The following is a 26,856-nucleotide window of genomic DNA, read 5'->3' as shown; positions in this document are numbered from 1 at the left end:
AAGTGTGGGGGAGGTACGAGAGGCATTACGTAGAATGAAAGGGGGTAAAGCAGCTGGGACTGATGGGATCATGACAGAAATGTTAAAAGCAGGGGAGGATATAGTGTTGGAGTGGTTGGTACTTTTGTTTAATAAATGTATGAAAGAGGGGAAGGTACCTAGGGATTGGCGGAGAGCATGTATAGTCCCTTTATATAAAGGGAAAGGGGACAAAAGAGATTGTAAAAATTATAGAGGAATAAGTTTACTGAGTATACCAGGAAAAGTTTACGGTAGGGTTATAATTGAAAGAATTAGAGGTAAGACAGAATGTAGGATTGCGGATGAGCAAGGAGGTTTCAGAGTGGGTAGGGGATGTGTAGATCAAGTGTTTACATTGAAGCATATATGTGAACAGTATTTAGATAAAGGTAGGGAAGTTTTTATTGCATTTATGGATTTAGAAAAGGCATATGATAGAGTGGATAGAGGAGCAATGTGGCAGATGTTACAAGTACAGTGGACCCCCGCATAACGATGGCATCACATAGCGATTATTTCGCATACCGCTTACTTTAATTGCAAAAATTTTGCCTCACATACCGCTTAAAAACCCGCTTACCGATTTTCCTCCGAGACGCGTCCAATGTGCGGCCTGAGCCACGCTCACATGTTCCGCCGGTGGCATTGTTTACCAGCCAGCCTCCGCGGTAACATCCAAGCATACAATCGGAATATTTCGTATTATTACAGTGTTTTCGGTGCTTTTTCTGGAAAATAAGTGACCATGGGCCCCAAGAAAGCTTCTAGTGCCAACCCTACAGCAATAAGGGTGAGAATTACAATAGAGAAGAAGAAAAAGATCATTGATAAGTATCGCTACTATTGGTGGTACAGCTGCTGCTGCTGCTGCTGCTGCACTGTCAGCTGCTGCTGCTGCTGTAGCATCGTCTGCTGCTGCTGCTGCTGTAGCATCGTCTGCTGCTGCTGTAGCATTGTCTGCTGCTGCTGCTGCTGCTGTAGCATCGTCTGCTGCTGCTGCTGCTGTAGCATCGTCTGCTGCTGCTGTAGCATTGTCTGCTGCTGCTGCTGCTGCTGTAGCATCGTCTGCTGCTGCTGTAGCATTGTCTGCTGCTGCTGCTGCTGCTGTAGCATCGTCTGCTGCTGCTGTAGCATCGTCTGCTGCAGCTGTAGCATTGTCTGCTGCTGCTGCTGCTGCTGTAGCATCGTCTGCTGCTGCTGTAGCATCGTCTGCTGCAGCTGTAGCATTGTCTGCTGCTGCTGCTGCTGCTGTAGCATCGTCTGCTGCTGCTGCTGCTGCTGTAGCATCGTCTGCTGCTGCTGCTGCTGTAGCATCGTCTGCTGCTGCTGTAGCATTGTTGCTGCTGTACCACCGTCTGTTGCTGCTGTACCACCGTCAGCTGCTGCTGCTGCTGTAGCACCGTTGTTGGTGTGGCTTATTGAGAATACCAAGAAACAATTAACCCCAGAGGATTTGCCACCCAGGATAACCCAAAAAAGTCAGTGTCATTGAAGACTGTCTAACTTATTTCCATTGGGGTCCTTAATCTTGTCTCCCAGGATGCAACCCACACCAGTCGACTAACACCCAGGTGAACAGGGAAAAATGCCTGGAACTAGTGCTCATATTGGTGAATTTAAAGCCAGCAAAGGTTGGTTTGAGAGATTTAAGAATCGTAGTGGCATACACAGTGTGATAAGGCCTGTTCTGGAAGAAAATGCCAAACAGGACCTACAGTACTCAGGAGGAAAAGGCACTCCCAGGACACAGTGTCTCATCAGTCATTGCTGCATCTTCAATAAAGGTAAGTGTCATTTATTCTTCATTTAGTAGAGTAGTACATGCACAATATATACTGTGCATGTACTACTCTACTATTGTGCATGTATCCTTCTCTTTGTGTGTGGGAAAATGTATATTTCATGTGGTAAAATTTTTTTTTTCATACTTTTGGGTGTCTTGCACGGATTAATTTTATTTCCATTATTTCTTATGGGGAAAATTCATTCACATAACGATTATTTCGCATAACAATTACCCCTCTTGCACGGATTAAAATCGTTAACCGGGGGTCCACTGTATATGGAATAGGTGGTAAGTTATTAAATGCTGTAAAGAGTTTTTATGAGGATAGTGAGGCTCAGGTTAGGGTGTGTAGAAGAGAGGGAGACTATTTTCTGGTAAAAGTAGGTCTTAGACAGGCATGTCTAATATATTTATAGATGGGTTGTAAAGGAAGTAAATGCTAGGGTGTTCGGGAGAGGGGTGGGATTAAATTTTGGGGAATCAAATTCAAAATGGGAATTGACACAGTTACTTTTTGCTGATGATACTGTGCTTATGAGAGATTCTAAAGAAAAATTGCAAAGGTTAGTGGATGAGTTTGGGAATGTGTGTAAAGGTAGAAAGTTGAAAGTGAACATAGAAAAGAGTAAGGTGATGAGGGTATCAAATGATTTAGATAAAGAAAAATTGGATATCAAATTGGGGAGGAGGAGTATGGAAGAAGTGAATGTTTTCAGATACTTGGGAGTTGACGTGTCGGCGGATGGATTTATGAAGGATGAGGTTAATCATAGAATTGATGAGGGAAAAAAGGTGAGTTGTGCGTTGAGGTATATGCGGAGTCAAAAAATGTTATGTATGAAAGTATAGTGGCACCAACACTCTTATATGGGTGTGAAACTTGGGTGGTAAATGCAGCAACGAGGAGACGGTTGGAGGCAGTGGAGATGTCCTGTTTAAGGGCAATGTGTGGTGTAAATATTATGCAGAAAATTTGGAGTGTGGAAATTAGGAGAAGGTGTGGAGTTAATAAAAGTATTAGTCAGAGGGCAGAAGAGGGGTTGTTGAGGTGGTTTGGTCATTTAGAGAGAATGGATCAAAGTAGAATGACATGGAAAGCATATAAATCTATAGGGGAAGGAAGGCGGGGTAGGGGTCGTCCTCGAAAGGGTTGGAGAGAGGGGGTAAAGGAGGTTTTGTGGGCGAAGGGCTTGGACTTCCAGCAAGCGTACGTGAGCGTGTTAGGAGCGAATGGAGACAAATGATACTTGGGACCTGACGATCTGTTGGAGTGTGAGCAGGGTAGTATTTAGTGAAGGGATTCAGGGAAACCGGTCAAAATATAGTCAGACTTGAGTCTTGGAAATGGGAAGTACCATGCCTGCACTTTAAAGGAGGGGTTTGGGATATTGGCAGTTTGGAGAGATATGTTGTGTATCTTTATATGTATATGCTTCTAAACTGTTGTATTCTGAGCACCTCTGCAAAAACAGTGATAATGTGTGAGTGTGGTGAAAGTGTTGAATGATGATGAAAGTATTTTCTTTTTGGGGATTTTCTTTCTTTTTTGGGTCACCCTGCCTCAGTGGGAGATGGCTGACGTTGAAAAAAAAAAAAAATCTTAGTCTCCTCCATGGGGAAGTGTAACAGAATTCTTCCTCCGTAAGCCATATGTGTCGTAAGAGGTGACTAAAATGCCGGAAGCAAGGGGCTAGTAACCCTTTCTCCTGTACATATTACTGAATGTCAACAGAGAAACTTTCGTTTTTCCTTTTGGGCCACCCCGCCTCGGTGGGATACGGCCGATGTGTTGAAAGAAGAAGAATCTTAGTCTTGACTGTATATTTGATGATGATCCATATAATACTTGCTATTTATTTTAAAGACAATGGTTTAACCATTGGCAGTTATATCATAATCTTATTTTATAAGACTAGAATATTTTGCCAATAATGGCACCTCAAGGGGAATATCTTGATACTGATTAGGAGACTCTTGATTCAAGGTACTAAAGCTTCTCTTCTCTGGGTCAAACTTATATCCTGTTCCCTGGGTGCTATGTGGCTGCTAATGGTTTAGCACTTTCCTTTGAATATCGTAATATTAATCCAAGATGAGACTTAGGTATTATGCTTTTTCTACTCCATTCATGAACTACAAGTGTGATAATATTTGTGCTGACTCACTTGTGTTTTTGTTGGTTATTATTCAACTTCTCAAAGAATCTCCAATAGAGTTTTAATAAATTTTTCACTAATGATACACATGAAGAGATGCTGTATATATGATTAAACAGTTCCACTATGTTTGCTTTTAATCCTTTTGGGGTGGGTCCCATTGTTCTACGGCTTTGAAGGGAAGATCAGTTCAGTTGTTCTACGCCATGAGCTCAGCTCACTCAGATAAGCTGTGAGTGGTAAATTTGGACCTAGATATGAGAGAATGGGTCTATGCAGTAAGAGTGCACCATATAAAAAAAATCCTGCAACAAGCAGTGCATAATAGGACAAAAAATGCAACCATGTTTTTGGTTTAAAACAGCAACTTTGCCGTGTATTTTCATATGGTTTTTATTGTATTCTTGGTTTCTTGGTTTCATTTGATAGAATGGAAGTAATATTACAGAAACAGATGATTTTGATTGGTTTCAGGACTGAAAATAGCATGAAATTGAGCTCAAAGTAGCAGAAATGTTCAATATTTGCCTATATTCCAGATTCCACAAATTGTCACTCATCCAATACGCATCCAGTTGGTCAGTCTGATGCGTGTCCACAAATGCACCAACATTATTTATACAATTATTACAATAATACAGTAGTCTGCATAACAGTAAATCTTCTATTTTTTGTGTTAACAAAAATTCAAAATGGAAAGCAAACGTAATATAGGAGAGGCCTGAGGACATGACTAATGAACAGAGGAAATGTTGTTATAGTGCCAGGAATGTCTACATTGTTTATTCGGGACCCTATTTTGAAGTTGGCAATTTTTGAATTTTGTGTGAAATTGGCCAAATTACCAATTTTTGAGTACTGTATTGGGTATTTGAAATAGGCAAATGGGCAGTTCATTGTAGAATACTACGCTACAAGTTTGGTCAACTGGAACAAAGGAATTGGCCAAGAATAGGGCTTAAAGTGGGCAAAATTGCCAATGCGTAAGTATCGCCAAGATAGTTAACTTTGTGAGAGTGTAATTCTGCAAGTTTTCCATCAAATTTCATACTATTGGTTTCATTACTTTTGGAAAAAGAGTCTCTATCATTTTATAAAAAAAAAAAAATAGTATTTTTTTAATTCTCTGACCCTGAGACCAAGTTTCAGATCAGGGGTTCCAACCCTGAAAGGGTTAATAAAAATTCTGAGGAGTTCTAAGAAAGAACAACCAGTGCCTGAGCCCCTATCATCTCCAGATGTCTTCAGATTTGTCATTCAAGTTCATCCTGTGTTCTGAACTTGCATGTTTATGTAAATCTTAGTTCATTTATTGTCAAGAGAGGCTTTCATGCAGAAATGAAGACTTAAGGTAACATTTTAATTTGTTCATGTCTCGACTTGTCAGTATTACTGTATGTACTTATTCAGACAAATTTTTGCTCAATCAAACTTATAGGTCAAGAGTTGTGACAGGTCATCTTGAGGTCACAGGACAATAAACATTTTTTCGGAACATAATAGCTTTGGAAATAATAATTGTGTACCTACTGAATTATCTATACAGTATTTGGAAACAGCAGAGTACAAGAATTCCATTAATATAAAGATAAGTTTTATTTTTCTGGGTCAAAAATTTAACTTTCAATTCCTTGACCTAGTCTAGAGGTCACTGTATGACCAGGTAACATTTGTTGGAAAGCATTATGTAACTAAATACAAAGGTGCACTCTGAAAATGAGATGAGAATTTGTAGTTTGAAGAGCCATACTATGATGTCTGCATGTTTCTGGCAAGAGAGTGCTTGAATGAATGATCGTAAATGTTTCCTCTTTTATGGAGTCGGCCTGCCTTGGTGGAAGATACCCAGTGTGTTTAAAAAAAAGGGGGGATTAAAATTGTTGTATCATCTAAAAGAACTGCAATAATAACTGTATATATACAGTGGAACCACTACTTATGAGTGCATCTATGTGCAAGTTTTTCCAGGTAAGAGCAGTCACTTGGGCAACTTTTTTGCTTTCATACAGATGTGAGCAGGCCTCAAGGGAGGTTCCTTGATGCTGGTGAGGGGCTCTTGCTCTTGATCTAGGGAACTGGATCTCAGTTGTTTGTTGGACTATCTTATTCAAACTTGGGCAATGTATGATGGAAAGATGCTTCTTAATACCCTTTGAGGGTTTTGGTCGTACTAGTACGTCTTACGCGTAGGGGTTTTTGACGTACTAGTACTCATAAATTCTAGCGGCCTCAAATCTAGTGGGAGAAAGCTGGTAGGCCTTCATATGAAAGAATGGGTCTATGTGGTCAGTGTGCACAGTCTAAAAAAAATCCTGCAGCACACAGTGCATAATGAGAAAAAAAAAACTTTGACCATTTTTTTTAATAAATCACCGACTTTGCAGTGTATTTTCGTATGGTATTTATTGTTGTATTCTAGTTTTCTTGGTCTCATTTTATAGAATGGAAGACATATTACAGAAATTGAGATGATTTTGACTGGTTTTACAATGAAAGGTGCCTTGAAATTGAGCTCAAAGTAGTAGAAATGTTCGATTTTTACCAAACTTCAAAAGTAAACAAATCGTGCCAAGCGTGCAATACACGTCAACTGGTGAGTCTAATATTCTTTCACAAGTGCACCAATAATATTTATATCATTTTTTACACTAATGCAGTAGTCTGCATAACAGTAAATCTTATATTTTTTGTGAAAATAAAAATTCAAAGTGGAAAGCAAAAGAATATAAGAGGGGCCTTGAGACGTGACTAATGACTAGAGGAAATGTCATTTTAGTGCCAGGAATGTCTTTCTTGTTTATTCTGGACCCTATTCGGAAATTGGCATCTTTTGAAATTTGTGTGAAATTGGCAAAATTGCTAAATTCTGACCACTGTACTGGATAGTTGAATTTCATAAATGGGTGGTTTCTTGCACCCATTCGATAGAAAAAATGGAGTTCTAGCGAAATATTCATGTTTTTTGTCGACTAGTACAGTGAAATTGGCCGAAAATGGGGCTCAAAGTGGGCAAAATCGCCGATGCGTAAACATCGCCGAGACCGCTAACTTTGCGAGAGCATAATTCCGTAAGTTTTCTATCAAATTTCAAACTTTTGGTGTCTTTATGATCGGGAAAAGATTCTCTATCTTTTCATAAGAGAAAATAATTTTTTTTTTTTTTTAAATTTGGCCGACCCTGAGAACGAGTTTCGGAGAGGGCCTGTCGACCCTCAAAGGGTTAACGTACACAAAAAATGAAAGAAATCAGACCATAAATATCAGAGTTCACTTCTCAGTCATTAGCCTCCCCTTAGTGGTATATTTTCGTATGGTTTTTATGGTTGTATTCTCGTTTTTTTGGTTTCATTTGATAGAATGGAAGATATACTACAGAAATAGATATGATTCTGATTGGTTTCACGATGAAAAGTACCTTGAAACTGAGCTCAAAGTAGCAGAAATGTTCAATTCTTTGGCGATGTTCAAGAGTAAACAAATGACATCACTGTCCAATAAATGTCCGATTGGCACTGCCCCTCAACCTTCATATATTGGAGAGCTCAACACGCTAGCAAAAGTAGGAGACATCATGAGGTAGCAGTGGCAGACAACATGAAGCAGCAGTGGCAGACATCATGAGGCAGCAGTGGCAGACAACATGAAGCAGCAGTGGCAGACATGAAACAGCAGTGGCAGACCTTGTTGTACCCTATACTATAAGTAAGTTTCCGAACACCACCACATGATTGCAGTATGTATCAAAACAACGCTCAGTCCACTCCATTCGCTATGGAGGGAATTCTTGTGTTTTCCTTATGTTTCGTGCAGTTATTTTGCGAAATTTCTTGTTTCTAACCATGGGTCCTAAGAAAGCAAGTTCAGAGGACAGTGCTGAGAAGAAGAGGATGATTCCCATGGAATTAAAGCAGGAAATCATAGATAAACAAACTAGGTGGAGTGTTAAGGACTTGGCTAGGGAGTACCAGTCTACCACTTCTACGATATGTACGATACTAAAGCAGGAGTCAGTGACAAAGTGTAGCATTAAGAGTGTAGCAATTATAAGTCACTCTGACTTTTTTGGGTTATCCTAGGTTCTCTACACATGTAGTCAGGAGCAGGAATGGCCACTGTGGTGGCCCTATAAATCCCAACAACAACAATGGCCACTGTCACCACCACTAATGACATGTATTTTATTCATTCTAGTATATATATAATGTTTCTATGTTAATAATATTGTTTATTATGTCATATTAGATGAATTGTGATAGATAAATAAGCCGTAGAGTTGATATCAGGGAAATTATTGAAGTATTTTGTCATGCTTGGAATTCCACTGGAACGAATTAATTCCATTTCAGTTAATTTAAATGAGGAAATTTGACTCTGCATACAAGCAAATCCAGATGCAAGCAAGGTCACGGAATGGATTAAACTCATAAGTAGAGGTTCCACTGTACATGCAAATTCTCCCATATAGTGTACCTGCAGTAGTAATAATAATAATAATAATCTTTATTTCTACAAGTACATGTACAGAGTAGACAGACCATAGCTGACATCAGTGACATACTACTATATAGAAAGCCCCTTGTTATGCAGAGTATTCCAGGCAAATTAGGTCAATTTTGTTCCACGATGCAACCCACACCAATTGACTAACACCCAAGTACCCATTTTACTTAGGGTGAACATTGGAAAGTAGTTGTCTTAAGGAAATATGTCCTGTTGAATGAACGATGGTGATGGTGAATGCTTTCTTCTTTTTATTTTTTTTTTTGGGGGGGGGGGGGTCACCCTGCCTTGGCAGCAGACAGTTGAGGTAAAGAAAATTTATTTTACATAGAATTATGGAAGTTGTATTGAGTGCAAATTAAAGTGTGTGCAGTTATCTTGAATCGTAGTGACATGTGATTAATATAGTTTTAATAAAATTAGATATTTGCTTATGATATTCTCCACAGCTTGTTTGGTGCTATGTTTCCCCTCCCTCGAGTGGTATATGCCATGGCTAATGATGGATTGCTCTTCCGCTTTTTAGCCAAAGTCAGTAAGCGCTTTCATACTCCTGCCATTGCAACTCTACTCTCTGGTCTATTTTCCGGTGAGTCATTTACAGTACATGTACCGAGTTCTGACGGTGGGAAGTACAGTGCCTGCATTTTGCAGAATGGGTAGACTCATTTCTATTTAGTCATTTAAATTATAACATCTGTATACATCTGGCAAGACAACCTTTGAATGAGTGATGGTGAATGTGTTTCCTCATGATGGTAATGTGAAGGAATTCGGGGAAACTGGTTAGTTGGACTTGTCCTGGAGGTGGGAAGTGCAGTGCCTGCACTCTGAAGGAGGGGTGGGGATATTGGCAGTTCGGAGGGGGCATCTGAACTGTAGTACGTATCTGTGTGCCTCTGGCATGAGAGTAATAGAGTGAATGATGATGAAAGTGTTCTTCTTTTTTGGGTCATCCTACTTTGGTGGGAGATAAGTAATGTGCTAAAAAAAAAATGGCTAACCTGACTTGAGTTATGGAGGTGGGAGGTTATATTGCCTGCACTACAATGGCTGGTGATGTTACAATCGATTTGATAATTTAAATTGTGATGTCCATACTTCTTTGGAAAGATATCTAAGAATGAGTGACGAATAAGTTTTGCCATTTGGGTCACCTTGTTTTGGCAGGAAATGGTAAATTTATTTAAAAGAATTCATTTGGTGAGACGATAGGTTTGCTAATTTGGAGATGTAAATTCAGAAAAATCCAAGTAATTGTACATTATACAGCTTTTTAAGCAGATTTAAACTACATCTGAAACTCTTGATATAACAGACTTGAAATAATGAGCAAAGAACACTGGGTTAAGGTGGTCTGGTCATTTAGAGAGGATGGAGCAAAATAGAATGACTTGGAGGGTATATAAATCTGTAGTGGAGGGAAGGCAGGGTAATGGTCGTCCTAGGAAAGGATAGAGGGAGAGGGGTAAAGGAGGTTTTGTACGTATACAAGGGGCTTGGACATACAGCAGGCATGTGTGAGCATGTTAGATAGGAATGAATGGAGACAAATGGTTTTTGGGACTTGATAAGCTGTTGAAATGTAAACAGGCAGAGTAATATTTTCTGAAGAGATTCAGGGAAACCAGTTAGCCAGACTTGAGTCCTGGAGATGAGAAGTACAGTGTCTGCACTCGAAAGGAAAGATTTGGGATACTTGCTGCTTAGACTGACACCTAAACAGGTCGCTCCTGTCTGTCTCAACTACTGGATCACTACGACAAGGTCCTAAATGCACTAGAAGACAAAAAGAATGCAGATGTAATATATACAGACTTTGCAAAAGCCTTCGACAAGTGTGACCATGGCGTAATAGCGCACAAAATGCGCGCTAAAGGAATAACAGGAAAAGTCGGTCGATGGATCTATAATTTCCTCACTAACAGAACACAGAGAGTCGTCGTCAACAGAGTAAAGTCCGAGGCAGCTACGGTGAAAAGCTCTGTTCCACAAGGCACAGTACTAGCTCCCATCTTGTTCCTCATCCTCATATCCGACATAGACAAGGATGTCAGCCACAGCACCGTGTCTTCCTTTGCAGATGACACCCGAATCTGCATGACAGTGTCTTCCACTGCAGACACTGCAAGGCTCCAGGCGGACATCAACCAAATCTTTCAGTGGGCTGCAGAAAACAATATGAAGTTCAACGATGAGAAATTTCAATTACTCAGATATGGTAAACATGAGGAAATTAAATCTTCATCAGAGTACAAAACAAATTCTGGCCACAAAATAGAGCGAAACACCAACGTCAAAGACCTGGGAGTGATTATGTCGGAGGATCTCACCTTCAAGGACCATAACATTGTATCAATCGCATCTGCTAGAAAAATGACAGGATGGATAATGAGAACCTTCAAAACTAGGGAGGCCAAGCCCATGATGACACTCTTCAGGTCACTTGTTCTATCTAGGCTGGAATATTGCTGCACTCTAACAGCACCTTTCAAGGCAGGTGAAATTGCCGACCTAGAAAATGTACAGAGAACTTTCACGGCGCGCATAACGGAGATAAAACACCTCAATTACTGGGAGCGCTTGAGGTTTCTAAACCTGTATTCCCTGGAACGCAGGAGGGAGAGATACATGATTATATACACCTGGAAAATCCTAGAGGGACTAGTACCGAACTTGCACACGAAAATCATTCACTACGAAAGCAAAAGACTTGGCAGACGATGCACCATCCCCCCAATGAAAAGCAGGGGTGTCACTAGCACGTTAAGAGACCATACAATAAGTGTCAGGGGCCCGAGACTGTTCAACTGCCTCCCAGCACACATAAGGGGGATTACCAACAGACCCCTGGCAGTCTTCAAGCTGGCACTGGACAAGCACCTAAAGTCAGTTCCTGATCAGCCGGGCTGTGGCTCGTACGTTGGTTTGCGTGCAGCCAGCAGCAACAGCCTGGTTGATCAGGCGCTGATCCACCAGGAGGCCTGGTCACAGACCGGGCAGCGGGGGCGTTGACCCCCGAAACTCTCTCCAGGTAAACTCCAGGTAAACTGTTGTATCTGTGCACCTCTGGCAAGACAGTGATAGTGTGAATGATGGTGAAAGTAGGAGATGGCCAGTATGTTAAAAAAAAAAAAATTGTAAATTGTGTGTAGAGTAAAGGATTTGTGCTTTTTCTGCTATTTGTTAACATTATTCTGATTTAATGAACACTCTAAGTCCCATCTATTAGTCCATTATGTTGATTTTTTTTGTACTGATATTTGATGTAGTGCAAAACTGATCTTGGATTATTATAGTCATCCTTATTAATCCACAGGTCTTATGGCGATGTTATTTGAACTGGAGGAACTGGTCAACATGATGAGCATTGGAACTCTTCTAGCATACAGCATTGTAGCTGTGTGTGTTATGCTTCTCAGGTTGGTGTATATGTTGAAGTGTCACTCATCAATGTTTGATTAACTTGTTAAGGGATAGTGTGTCATCACTAGAATAACATTGATAGTGCACTAATGGTCAATGAATTTGCTTGAAGTTACATGTAGGGATCTTTCAGTTTGGGCTATTTCACATTTTTTTTCTTGAGACTTTCAGATAATTTTTTATGATAATTGTTTATTGTCCATGCATATTTTTTAAATTGTTGTGGAAAATATTTGTCCTTGGCTGTGGTGCATATTGCTGCAGTCTCCCATTAACTTTTATGGTAGTGCTGTCACAGGTAACTAACTAGTTCACAGCTTTTTGTATTATTTTTTTTATATAACATGTTGGCCATCTCCCACAGAGGCAGGGTGACCCAAAAAAGAAAAACACTTTCACTATCATTCAACACCATCATTCACACATAATAACTGTCTTTGCAGAGGTGCACAGATATGGCAGTTTAGATGGCACTCCAAACAGCTTATATACATAATAGTAAATACATGATTTTTGTTAAGCAAGTACGTATCCACATGCTTGAAGTCTCAAATAGAATGGCTAATAAATGGAAACTGATGCAAAGCAAAATATTATGATGTAAAGATATTAATTTTTAGCTAGATATATATTCGCAAGAAGATAGGGGAAAAAATAGAGTATAAAAATATAAAAAAATTCAAAATAAAAAATAAAATACAGTACCATGAAGACAGTACCGGGCAGTATCAAATATTTATCCTGAGAGAGATCATAAAATAGAAAAGAAGCACTATTATTCCGATGATCGAATTCTGATTTGGTAGGATTTTTGTTCTCTGTAAAAAAGCCATAAAATGATGGTGAAAGTGTTTCTTCATTTTTGGGCCTCCTTCCTTGGTGGGAGACAGCCAGTGTTTCAGTGTTTTAAAAAAATATGTATGTACATATCTTCTTTCTTCTTTCAATAAACCGGCTGTATCCCACCGAAGCAGGGTGGCCCAGAAAGAAAAACAAAAGTTTCTCTTTTAAACTTTAGTAATGTATACAGGAGAAGGGGGTTATATGTGAAGAGAGTGGTGAGAGAGTGCAAAAGGAGAGCAGATGATAGAGTGGGAGAGGCACTGTCAAGAAATTTTAATGAAAATAAGAAAAAATTTTGGAGTGAGTTAAACAAGTTAAGAAAGCCTAGGGAAAGTATGGATTTGTCAGTTAAAAATAGAGTAGGGGAGTTAGTAGATGGGGAGAGGGAGGTATTAGGTAGATGGCAAGAATATTTTGAGGAACTTTTGTTGAGGAAGAAAGGAAGGTGGTAATTTCATGCACTGGCCAGGGAGGTATACCATCTTTTAGGAGTGAAGAAGAGCAGAATGTAAGTGTGGGGGAGGTACGAGAGGCATTACGTAGAATGAAAGGGGGTAAAGCAGCTGGAACTGATGGGGTCATGACAGAAATGTTAAAAGCAGGGGGGGATATAGTGTTGGAGTGGTTGGTACTTTTGTTTAATAAATGTATGAAAGAGGGGAAGGTACCTAGGGATTGGCGGAGAGCATGTATAGTCCCTTGATATAAAGGGAAAGGGGACAAAAGAGATTGTAAAAATTATAGAGGAATAAGTTTATTGAGTATACCAGGAAAAGTGTATGGTAGGGTTATAATTGAAAGAATTAGAGGTAAGACAGAATGTAGGATTGCGGATGAGCAAGGAGGTTTCAGAGTGGGTAGGGGATGTGTAGATCAAGTGTTTACATTGAAGCATATATGTGAACAGTATTTAGATAAAGGTAGGGAAGTTTTTATTGCATTTATGGATTTAGAAAAGGCATATGATACAGTGGATAGGGGAGCAATGTGGCAGATGTTGCAAGTATATGGAATAGGTGGTAAGTTACTAAATGCTGTAAAGAGTTTTTATGAGGATAGTGAGGCTCAGGTTAGGGTGTGTAGAAGAGAGGGAGACTACTTCCCGGTAAAAGTAGGTCTTAGATAGGGATGTGTAATGTCACCATGGTTGTTTAATATATTTATAGATGGGGTTGTAAAAGAAGTAAATGCTAGGGTGTTCGGGAGAGGGGTGGGATTAAATTATGGGGAATCAAATTCAAATTGGGAATTAACAGTTACTTTTTGCTGATGATACTGTGCTTATGGGAGATTCTAAAGAAAAATTGCAAAGGTTAGTGGATGAGTTTGGGAATGTGTGTAAAGGTAGAAAGTTGAAAGTGAACATAGAAAAGAGTAAGGTGACGAGGGTATCAAATGATTTAGATAAAGAAAAATTGGATATCAAATTGGGGAGGAGGAGTATGGAAGAAGTAAATGTTTTCAGATACTTGGGAGTTGACGTGTCGGCAGATGGATTTATGAAGGATGAGGTTAATCATAGAATTGATGAGGGAAAAAAGGTGAGTGGTGCATTGAGGTATATGTGGAGTCAAAAAACGTTATCTATGGAGGCAAAGAAGGGAATGTATGAAAGTATAGTAGTACCAACACTCTTATATGGGTGTGAAGCTTGGGTGGTAAATGCAGCAGCGAGGAGACATTTGGAGGCAGTGGAGATGTCCTGTCTAAGGGCAATGTGTGGTGTAAATATTATGCAGAAAATTCGGAGTGTGGAAATTAGGAAAAGGTGTGGAGTTAATAAAAGTATTAGTCAGAGGGCAGAAGAGGGGTTGTTGAGGTGGTTTGGTCATTTAGAGAGAATGGATCAAAGTAGAATGACATGGAAAGCATATGAATCTATAGGGACAGGAAGGCGAGGTAGGGGTCGTCCTCGAAAGGGTTGGAGAGAGGGGGTAAAGGAGGTTTTGTGGGCAAGGGGCTTGGACTTCCAGCAAGCGTGCATGAGCGTGTTAGATAGGAGTGAATGGAGACGAATGGTACTTGGGACCTGACGATCTGTTGGAGTGTGAACAGGGTAATATTTAGTGTAGGGATTCAGGGACACCGGTTATTTTCATATAGTCGGACTTGAGTCCTGGAAATGGGAAGTACAATGCCTGCACTTTAAAGGAGGGGTTTGGGATTATTGGCAGTTTGGAGGGGTGGCCTGGTGGTTAACGCTCTCGCTTCACACTGTGAGGGCCTGGGTTCGATTCCCAGCCAGAGTAGAAACATTGGACGTGTTTCTTTCCACCTGTTGTCTATGTTCCCCATCAGTAAAATGGGTACCTGGGTGTTAGTCGACTGGTGTGGGTCGCATCCTGGGACACTGACCTAAGGAGGCCTGGTCACAGACCGGGCCGCGGGGGCGTTGACCCCCGGAACTCTCTCCAGATAAACTCCAGAATATGTTGTGTATCTTTATACATATATGCTTCTAAACTGTTGTATTCTGAGTACCTCTGCAAAAACAGCGATTATGTGTGAGTGTGGTGAAAGTGTTGAATGATGATGAAAGCATTTTCTTTTTGGGGATTTTCTTTCTTTTTTGGGTCACCCTGCCTCGGTGGGAGACGGCCAACTTGTTGAAAAAAAAAAAAATATTTATTTAGTTTATTTATGTATAAAATACACACTCACTGTATATATAAAAACATATAAAATAATAATAGTTGAAAATGTTAACAAAACATACAATTTTGAAGGATTTCAGTCATTGATTCCAATCTTTTACTTAGTTGTCATTTCCTGTTTCTGCTGCTCACTGTGTAAGTGTTGCTGGATTATACATTGTCTTTAGTCTACCTATATATGTGGGTTATTCATTATTTTACATAAGAGTATGTGTCTTGTCCTTTGAACCCTTCAAACTTTGTGTGGCATTTTTTCAGATATACAGATTCAGGTGTTTGCAGTGGGAACTCTGAGTATACTTTGCTCAGAAACATGTAAGTAACTTGGTGGTACATGCTTATAATTTTTAATCCACACAGGAGGTCTTTAACTCAAAAATGTGTTGCTCTGTAAGGGTTTCAACTTAACATGGTTTGTTTTGTGGAATATAGTGGTAAAGTACTGTATAAAGGGTGGTTATTTTTCATATGTTTGTACTGTTGCTTGGCAGTTGTAAAACTCTGATTGGTTCATAAGTATCCCATTTATGAGTGTTAATGTTTGTAACTTGGAAGTATTTATGAGTTGGAGACCTTCTGTATTTCTTTAGTTTAGTTCATGTGGGTTTGATGACTGTCTAGGGAAAGTCAGCAGCTCGTTTTTCTTGGTTGCATTATAATGTCACATGTTTTACCTGATGCACTACTGTATGTTTTTATTGTCTTATATGCTACAGTTTTTTGAATTGTAGTGTTGGCAAGATAGTGATGGAGTAAGTGATGATGAAAATGTTTCTTCTTTTTCGGGTCATCCTGCCTCAGTGGGAAACAACCGATGTGTTAATAAAAAATAAATTGAGTGAATTACTGTACTGTACAGTTAATGTATAACTAGGAATCCCTGGTCATCCTATCCTCAGTTTGTTTATTTTTCTTACACGACTCCCAACATCAATTTCTGAATGCTCTCTGTAAACTTGCAAATACTCGTTATTATAGATTTAATTTACACATATAAAATTTCATATTTAACCAAAATTAAACAAATTTAATTTTATGAAAAAAATAATACTTTTATCTAATATACTTGTACTGTTTCTGTTACTTTTTATTTTATTGATGTTAACTTGGAATTCATTAAGATCTGTTGCATTTGTTATAGGTATGCAGATGATGATGATATCCAGTCTCAAAGCCTAAGTGAATCTAGGAATCATAAAACAAACTATGACAGCCTAGGTTATTCACATAGGGACTACATGAAGCAGTTATTCAATCAGAGGGGCTTAAAAGACCCCACTGACCTTTCATCATCTTTGGCCAGCTATGCTACTGTGTCTTACTGTAAGAAGAATCTACACAATATTTGTGCTTTGATAATTTAATTTATTTTAAGAAATATCTTGGTGCAGACTTTAGTTAATAAGATAGTTCAATGCATGGGAGTAGTCTCTGCAAATATTCTTCCAGGTGTAGTGGCAGAAGCTGCCTCTCAACTCTGATTTTTTATGTATCTTGTTTTTTCTTCTTCGGTGCTTGAGCTTTCTCTATACAGTGGTCCCTCGCTTTTCGTAGTTCTCAGCAATTGTAAATTTCGCCAATCATGGGGGTATTTTCATATAAACATGGACTCGCTTTTCATAGGTTGACTCGCGAATAGTAGTTTGCCGGGACGCGTACACACGGTGTGAGCAAGGGCGGCCTTCCTACCCAGCCAGTCTGGCATTGTTTACCAATGAGTGAAGGTCTCCTCAAGTGCTCCTACAAAATATTTAATAATATTCCACTTATTTTAGTGCTTGCAAGTACTAAATAAGCTACCATGGCTCCAAAGAAAGCTCCTAGTGCCAAGCCTGTGGTAAAGAAGGTGAGAAATATGTACAGTGACAAAGTCTTGGGCCATTTTAGGGAAGTGTTAAAGAGACACCAGAAACAGAGCTCTCTCCACAGTTACTTTGCGAGACAGGACTAGAGTGACTCAAGGTGGTCCTAGTGGCATTAAGAAACAGAGAAGAGAAGCAACCTCAGAGAAGCAATTGGTACCTGAGGTGTTCCTGGAAGGGGATTCCCCTTCCAAACTGTAAACAATCCAATCTCTCTCCTCCTCCAGTCTCCCATACACTAAGAAGAATCTCCAATAAAGGTAAGTGTTATGCTGTTAATGTTTCATTCATCATTTCCCATTGTATTGTTTATGTACTACATGTATATTTCATGTAAAAAATTTTTTTGTTTTAATACTTCTAGGTGTCAGGAACGGATTAATTGTATTTACATTATTTCTTATGGGGAAAATTGATTCGCAAATCGTAAATTTCGTTTATAGTAGCTCCTCCAGGAACGGATTAATTACGAAAAACGAGGGACCACTGTATTATTTTCCTTGTTTCCTTCACAGTTGACTTCTTCCTTCTACCATCTATGACTTCTGCCATGTAGCAATATATGACCCTTATGAGTTTAGCATTTTCCATAAAAATAACAGTAAAATAATAATGTATTAATTCCCCATTTTTTAATACATATAAGGTGCTTTCAACCTAGGTAGTAGGTTGGTAGACAGCAACCACCCAGGGAGGTACTACCATCCTGCCAAGTGAGTGTAAAACGAAAGTCTGTAATTGTTTTACATGATGGTAGGATTGCTGGTGTCCATTTTTCTGTCTCATAAACATGCAAGATTTCAGGTACGTCTTGCTACTTCTTCTTACACGTAGGTCATGCTGCACATACATGTACAAGCATATATATACACACCCCTCTGGGTTTTCTTTCTAGTTCTTGTCCTTGTTCTTGTTTATTTCCTCTTACCTCCATGAGGAAGTGGAACAGAATTCTTCCTCTGTAAGCCATGTGTGTTGTAAGAGGCGACTAAAATGCCAGGAGCAAGGGGCTAGTAACCCCTTCTCCTGTATACATTACTAAATGTAAAAGGAGAAACTTTCGTTTTTCCTTTTGGGTAAGTCGGATGGTAGGTGTGTATATATATATACAGTGGAACCTCAAAAATCGAGCTGCTCCCAACACAACCAATTATGTAAGTGTATTTTTGTAAGTGCTTTTATAAGTGTATTTTTAAGGGTCTGAAATGGACTAATGTAATTTACATTATTCCTGATGGGAATAAATTCATTCGGTAAAGGCACTCGAACAGATTCTAGACCGAAGAAAGTTCGATATTTGAGGTTCCACTGTATATCTTTCTTTCTTTCAACACACTGGCAGTATCCCACCGAGGTGGGGTGGCTCAAAAAGAAAAACGAAAGTTTCTCCTTTTCTTTCTTTCTTTCAACACACCAGCCGTATCCCACCGAGGCGGGGTGGCCCAAAAGGAAAAACGAAAGTTTCTCCTTTTACATTTAGTAATATATACAGGAGAAGAGGTTACTAGCCCCTTGCTCCCGGCATTTTAGTCGCCTCTTACAACACGCATGGCTTACGGAGGAAGAATTCTGTTCCACTTCCCCATGGAGATAAGAAGAAATAAACAAGAATAAGAACTAGAAAGAAAATAGAAGAAAACCCAGAGGGGTGTGCATATATGTGCTTGTACATGTATGTGTAGTGTGACCTAAGTGTAAGTAGAAGTAGCAAGACGTACCTGAAATCTTGCATGTTCATGAGACAGAAAAAAGGACACCAGCAATCCTACCATCATGTAAAACAATTACAGGCTTTCGTTTTACACTCACTTGGCAGGACGGTAGTACCTCCCTGGGCGGTTGCTGTCTACCAACCTACTACCTATAAGTTTCTCCTTTTACATTTAGTAATATATACAGGAGAAGAGGTTACTAGCCCCTTGCTCCCAGCATTTAAGTTGCCTCTTACAACACGCATGGCTTACGGAGGAAGAATTCTGTTCCACTTCCCCATGGAGGTAAGAGGAAATAAACAAGAACAAGAACTAGTAAGAAAAATAGAAGAAAACCCAGAGGGGTGTGTATATATGTACATGCTTGTGCATGTATGTGTAGTGTGACCTAAGTGTAAGTAGAAGTAGCAAGATGTACCTGAAACCTTGCATGTTTATGAGACAGAAAAATGGACACCAGCAATCCTACCATCATGTAAAACAATTACAGGCTTCCGTTTTACACTCACTTAGCAGGACGGTAGTACCTCCCTGGGTGGTTGCTGTTTACCAACCTACTACCCAGAATATATATATATCTTTCTTTCTTTCAACACACTGGCTGTATCCCACCGAGGTGGGGTGGCCCAAAAGGAAAAACAAAAGTTTCTCCTTTTACATTTAGTAATATATACAGGAGAAGGGGTTACTAGCCCCTTGCTCCCGGCATTTTATTCTCCTCTTACAACATGCATGGCTTACGGAGGAAGAATTCTGTTCCACTTCCCCATGGAGTTAAGAGGGAATAAACAAGAACAAGAACTAGAAAGAAAATAGAAGAAAAGCCAAAGGGGTGTGTATATACATATATGCTTGTACATGTATGTGTAGCATGACCTAAGTGTAAGTAGAAGTAGCAAGACGTACCTGAAACCTTGCATGTTTATGAGACAGAAAAATGGACACCAGCAATCCTACCATCATGTAAAACAATTACAGTGGACCCCCAGTTTACAATCAGCTCCCAATGCAACCAATTATGTAAGTGCGTTTGTATGTGTATGTTTGGGGGTCTGAAATGGACTAATCTAATTCACAATATTCCTTATGGGAACAAATTCGGTCAGTACTGGCACCTGAACATACTTCTGGAATGAAATAATATCGTAAACCGGGGTCCACTGTACAGGCTTCCGTTTTACACTCACTTAGCAGGATGGTAGTACCTCCCTGGGCGGTTGCTGTCTACCAACCTACTACCTAGAATATATATATATATATATTTTTTTTTTTCAACAAGTCGGCCGTCTCCCACCGAGGCAGGGTGACCCCAAAAAAGAAAGAAAATCCCCAAAAAGAAAATACTTTCATCATCATTCAACACTTTCACCACACTCACACATTATCACTGTTTTTGCAGAGGTGCTCAGAATACAACAGTTTAGAAGCATATATGTATAAAGATACACAACATATCCCTCCAAACCGAGTTCGGTTCCGAGAAACTGGTCGTAAGTCGAAATGGTCGTAAGTCGAACTTTACTACTGAACATCAACAAAACATTTTTGTAATGACTTTATTTTATTGTTTTATTTTGGTATTTCATGTTTTACTTTACTTTTTATGTTGTTAGTACTGTATTTTATACTGTAAGGTTTAGGATAAACACTGTGTACAACACAAATAGTTGTTTATTATTGAGGGACCACTGTATATTCTTTCTGCTTTCAAGTACATTGGACCCTCGCCTAACAATATTAATCCATTCCTGAGAGCTCATTGTTAGGCAAAATTATCGTTAGCTGAATTAATTTTCCCCACAAGAAATAATGGAAATCCAATTAATCCGGTTCAGACAGCCAAAAGTATTAAATTTTGTTTTTTCATGAAATATACGTTTCCCTACAAAGAAAACAATGAGACATGCACAATAACTATATAAATAAATGTTAAAATGACACTTACCTTTATCGAAGAGTATTGATGAGGGATTTTCAGAGTGATACATGGGTAAAGACTTCACTTTGCAATCCCCACTAGCATTACAACAAAACAAGAAAGTTAGCCTGTCTTGTGTCCTGGGAGTGCCTTTTCCTCCTGAGTAATGTATTTCCTGTTTGGCATTTTCTTCCAGAACAGGCCTGTTTTGCCATGTCTTATCATACTGTGTATGCCACTACAATTCTTAAATCTCTCAAACCAACCTTTGCTGGCCTTAAATTCACCAATATGAGCACTAGTTTCAGGCATTTTTTCCTGTTCACCTGGGTGTTAGTTGACTGGTGTGGGTCGCATCCTAGGGGACAAGATTAAGGACCCCAATGGAAATATGTTACACAGTCCTCAGTGACTCATTGACTTTCTTGGGTTATCCTGGGTGGCTAACCCTCTTGGGTTAACTGTTTCTCGGTAATTGTTTCTCATTAAGCCACACCAACAACAGTCTTTCCACATCTTCAAGTAGTACAGCTGATGGTGGTGTAGCAACAGCTGACGGTGGTGCAGCAGCAGCTGACCATGGTACAATAGTATTTTGATAGTATTTCTCACCTTTTTTACCACAGGGTTGGCACTAGAAGCTTTCTTTGGGCCCATGGTGGCTTATTTAGCAGTTACAAGCACCATAAACAATGGAATAATGCAAAATGTATCGAATGTATGCATGAAACCGGCCACCCTGGGTTGTAAACAATGATGGCAGGGCAGCTGAGGCGCTCAGGCTGGACGGACAGGTTCGGGACGAATCACGTTGGCCGAGTTTTTTATCGTCAGGCAGGCCAAAATTTTTACGCTCAAACGCTTCATTGGGTGAATTTAACATTATGCGATGCGTTAGTTAGGCAAGGGTCCACTGTACCAGTTTATAGTACTTGCACACGACTTGCTGTCTGATGAGCAATCACCAAGTGCTCAACACTTCAGAGTACCAATGCTATCACAGAATATCACCTTCAGTGCACCTTCAGAACTATCTGCCTCAGTTCTCCATTGATATTATAACAGATCACAAATGAGTTATTATAAAGGGCGCTTCTAACAGCATTATTTCCATGGATTTCTATGTTTCGATGCAGTGTGAGTTAATGGGACGAGTTCTGTTAACTCTCTCTGCAACTCGCACTGAAACTGCCCTGCAACTAACGCTACCTTCATTGTAAGAATGCTGACACCAGTATCTAGAAAATGAGCTGCCAACTTTAGTGACAGTCTAAGTCAAAGAACAAAGTCTTCCTCAACTCAGAGGGGTCTTTAAACTTAATTTTTCTTACTAGCTATATCATGAGGCTAAATTTAAGGTAACGTATTGTTATCTTATTCAGAAGGTCTTAGAATGGGAGTTTTCTTGGGTAAACACTTGACCAAGTTGTTTTGCGAGTCCTAATTGACAGAAGGAAAGGGTGTCTTTTTTATGGCTACATGGAGTGTGGTATTAACTGTGTGGAGCACTGGATTTAATTTTTTATGGGAGAATACAGGTACATGGTTGAAGACAGTGTATTACAATAGAGGTTAGTCATTAATTATTTTTTTCCTGTTTTTATTAGATACACTTTTTTTGTATTTGGTCATTGGTTGCATATGTGGTGGGGTCATATTTTATTAGAAAATATTTGTCAAGAAATGTGGAGTATGTTTTCTTAATTTTTTGGAAAATGTTAATAAGCTATCACATGTTGGTGTATAAAATATTTTTTGCCAATCAAAATTGCTCCAGAATGTACCCTTTATTACTAAACAAAATTGTGTTAAATTTGTTTGTATGGGATTACTGAACTATCCTTCAAAACTTTGCTGAGCACAGCCGAGATTAATCTTACTGTTGCTCATTCAGTTACTTGGTGTGTCCTCGAGGCATCTAGTATTCCCTGTAGTTAGTGTTCCATGTATAATCATGGCTGCTAAATACTGCTTTGATTAAATTGATTCATTAAAACCTCAGGTGTCTTCATCTTACAAGTACAATAATACCTCAAACATAGTGACAGTACTTAATGTTAGGGTACACATATTTTGTGACATCTCACAACATGAAAGTGCTTGAGGAGATCCATGGAGTGCAGACACTGTAAAGCAAGCAACACATGATATGGGATTGCTTTATTGTATACAGAACTGTTTCTTTCCTGTCACGCAAATGCCAATGCCTCTTTACATTTACAAATGATCATCCTTATTAGTACATTGTATATCTGAGAGCTGAAAACTTTTCCAAGCAATCCATTTATTTTTTTCCTTGAAGTTGTCTGAGGGGCATGTACCCTCCACCTCATCTTCTTCTGTCTTGCTAGTTAAAAAAAAAAATGCTATAATCATTAGCAAAGAAGGCAGGAGACTAACTCTTGCTAGATCACCACAGTTGGTATTATTACTGTTTTGTGTATAACTTTAAAGTTTGTAAATTTACTTAGTTTGTGACAGCCATTTTTGTTATTTATCCTTAAAGTTTAGTCTGATCCATGCCTAATTGATTTAAAATATCCATAATTGTGGCTTTATTCTTTTTTTAAACAACCTCAAAGAATAGAGAGAGAGTTTACTGATTTTTCACTGTTGCCTTCATAAGTAGTGATGCTTGTTCTCCTCTTAAATATAGCTCTGATGGCAGTGCTATTGGAAGCTAATGGGGTTCTGGTAAATTCAATGAAGATGTTTTTAAAAAGATTGTGTGCTGGTATTAATTTTGAGTTTGTAAAAAATACAGTTATGATTGTTTCCTGTATCTCTATCACTTATATTTTAGTGAATGTGTCAATAATATCCTCATTAATTTCTCATTGCAGGTTTCCTTGCCTTAATATTGGCTCTTCTACTAAAGCTGCTAGAGAATCAGCTTGCTAGTGTTGAGTGGGGAGCTATTACTGGTGTGGTTATTGTTGCAATTCTCTGCATCATCAACGTCTTCATTCTTTCTCGCCAACCAGAATCCAAGACAAAATTGTCTTTCAAGGTTCGTGTTGTACAGAATTCTAATTGTAATTGGTAAAACTTGTAACCCGAATGGTTTATACCTTATCTTTAAAGTGTACAGGAAATGTGATGGTTACAAAGCTGATCCCTTTAGTAACTGGATATTTATATACAGTACTATATTTTAATTTTACTCAATACATAGAGTAGTACTAAAATTAGTTTTGGGCACAGTAGAATGTCAATTAAGACATGATCTATTAATGCCTTTTCACTATAAGTCAGTTGAAAAATTGCAATATTTTTTGATGAGCATGTAGTAATCTTCATTTAGGATGGCGTAAATTTATTGAAAAATATGGCATGCTGCGAGATCTTTTCCTACTGTCTTGCAGTCAGCTTATGTGTGAAAGACTTAGTCTCATTCTTAATGTAAACAGCCTCCCACATTGTAAGGTGTGTGTGTGGGGGGGAGGGGGGGGTGATCCCATACCATACTCATTCATACATTAGTGAATTTATCTTTGACCATTTCATCAGCCCATCTTGCCTCTGGATAGTAACCACAGTACCCAAGGGTAATGTGAGTGATACTGAAAGTGATCTTCTGAAAACAGTTGTAATTTTGGGAAAGCTTAGATAGATAGAGCTTAACTTTGAAACGAACAAAGGTAAAAATAATGGCTCTTACCATTTAAATTGAACTGTAAAAAAATAATTTCTAGTTCAAGGTGTGCAGCTGAAAATTTGCATTAACTTTTAAATTATAACAAGCTAATGAGAAAAAGTAATTTAATTTTACTGCATTATGTCTACTTTCAGTAGGGGAGAGAGAGAATGATTGAGTGTGAGAAAGAGAATGAATGAATGAGGGAATGAGAGAGAGAGAATTCATTTATTCATTCATTGCTAAAGCTACCACTAAGGAATTTCTTAGGGAATTTAATCCTTTTAATTTTCAGGTTCCACTCGTGCCTTGGACCCCAGCGATAAGTGCTTTGTTTAACCTATATTTAATGTGTAACCTGCCAGTCGACACTTGGATTCGTTTTGGTATCTGGATGGCCATTGGTGAGTATATGGTGAGATTATATGCATGTTTACACTGCATGAATGCTACCAGCTTTTGCATGATACTACTTTTTAAGAAATTAAATTAGCGAGTAGATAACAGTTGCCATGGTAAATTCTCACTTCTATAATTAATGACTAAGATAACTTATTCCACTTACTACCATAAAGTGGGGCTTCAAGAGGGTGGGATTCCTTGAGGCAAGTGATGGACTCTTGATCCAGGGAATTGGAGTGACCTCTCCCCTTCCTTAGATCAAACCTGATTATCTTCCATGTATGTGCTATATATCACTCCAAGTATCTCTCTATTTCTATCTATCTATCTATATATATATATATTATTATTCTTTCAACAAATTGGCTGTAACCCACTGAGAAAATAAAAGTTTCTTTTTAACTTTAGTAATGTATACAGGAGAAGGGGTTACTAGCCCCATGCTCTTGGCATTTTAGTTGCCTCTTACAACACTCATGACTTACAGAGGAAGAATTCTGTTCCACTTTCCCATGGAGAATTTATATATATATATATATATATATATATATATATATATATATATATATATATATATATATATATATTTTTTTTTTTTTTTTTTTTTCAACAAGTCTTCCGTCTCCCACCTAGGCAGGGTGACCAAAAAAAGAAAGAAAATCCCCAAAAAGAAAATACTTTCATCATCATTCAACACTTTCACCACACTCGCACATTATCACTGTTTTTGCAGAGGTGCTCAGAATACAACAGTCTAGAAGCATAAACATATAAAGATACACAACATATCCCTCCAAACTGCCAATATCCCAAACCCCTCCTTTAAAGTGCAGGCATTGTACTTCCCATTTCCAGGACTCAAGTCCGACTATATGAAAATAACCGGTTTCCCTGAATCCCTTCACTAAATATTACCCTGCTCACACTCCAACAGATCGTCAGGTCCCAAGTACCATTCGTCTCCATTCACTCCTATCTAACACGCTCACGCACGCTTGCTGGAAGTCCAAGCCCCTTACCCACAAAACCTCCTTTACCCCCTCTCTCCAACCCTTTCGAGGACGACCCCTACCCCGCCTTCCTTCCCCTATAGATTTATATGCTTTCCATGTCATTCTACTGTGATCCATTCTCTCTAAATGACCAAACCACCTCAACAACCCCTCTTCTGCCCTCTGACTAATACTTTTATTAACTCCACACCTTCTCCTAATTTCCACACTCCGAATTTTCTGCATAATATTTACACCACACATTGCCCTTAAACAGGACATCTCCGCTGCCTCCAACCGTCTCCTCGCTGCTGCATTTACCACCCAAGCTTCACACCCATATAAGAGTGTTGGTACTACTATACTTTCATACATTCCCTTCTTTGCCTCCATAGATAACGTTTTTTGACTCCACATATACCTCAACGCACCACTCACCTTTTTTCCCTCATCAATTCTATGATTAACCTCATCCTTCATAAATCCATCCGCCGACACGTCAACTCCCAAGTATCTGAAAACATTCACTTCTTCCATACTCCTCCTCCCCAATTTGATATCCAATTTTTCTTTATCTAAATCATTTGACACCCTCATCACCTTACTCTTTTCTATGTTCACTTTCAACTTTCTACCTTTACACACATTCCCAAACTCATCCACTAACCTTTGCAATTTTTCTTTAGAATCTCCCATAAGCACAGTATCATCAGCAAAAAGTAACTGTGTCAATTCCCATTTTGAATTTGATTCCCCATAATTTAATCCCACCCCTCTCCCAAACACCCTAGCATTTACTTCCTTTACAACCCCATCTATAAATATATTAAACAACCATGGTGACATTACACATCCCTGTCTAAGACCTACTTTTACCGGGAAGTAGTCTCCCTCTCTTCTACACACCCTAACCTGAGCCTCACTATCCTCATAAAAACTCTTTACAG

The 26,856-nt window shown here is 39.0% G+C and overlaps 1 protein-coding gene across 6 annotated transcripts in view; it reads left to right on the top strand.

Moving 5' to 3' along the window:
• LOC128704441 (high affinity cationic amino acid transporter 1) overlaps window positions 1–26,856 on the top strand; it is an 89,308-nt gene that overhangs the window by 52,748 nt on the left and 9,704 nt on the right. For 5 of the 6 annotated variants that reach the window (XM_070102965.1, XM_070102960.1, XM_070102962.1 and 2 more), the window contains 6 exons: window positions 8,913–9,052; window positions 11,783–11,885; window positions 15,645–15,701; window positions 16,528–16,709; window positions 23,722–23,888; window positions 24,811–24,919. In XM_070102965.1, coding sequence (XP_069959066.1) covers window positions 8,913–9,052; window positions 11,783–11,885; window positions 15,645–15,701; window positions 16,528–16,709; window positions 23,722–23,888; window positions 24,811–24,919 — 758 coding nt within the window. The remainder of the gene's footprint in view (window positions 1–8,912; window positions 9,053–11,782; window positions 11,886–15,644; window positions 15,702–16,527; window positions 16,710–23,721; window positions 23,889–24,810; window positions 24,920–26,856) is intronic. The other variant, XM_070102964.1, reaches the window with a different exon arrangement.

The sequence above is a fragment of the Cherax quadricarinatus genome, chromosome 84 (assembly GCF_038502225.1).
Source record: "Cherax quadricarinatus isolate ZL_2023a chromosome 84, ASM3850222v1, whole genome shotgun sequence".
Taxonomy (NCBI): domain Eukaryota; kingdom Metazoa; phylum Arthropoda; class Malacostraca; order Decapoda; family Parastacidae; genus Cherax; species Cherax quadricarinatus.
The sequence above is the reverse complement of the archived record's forward strand: the minus strand, read 5'-3'. Positions and strand labels throughout refer to the sequence as shown.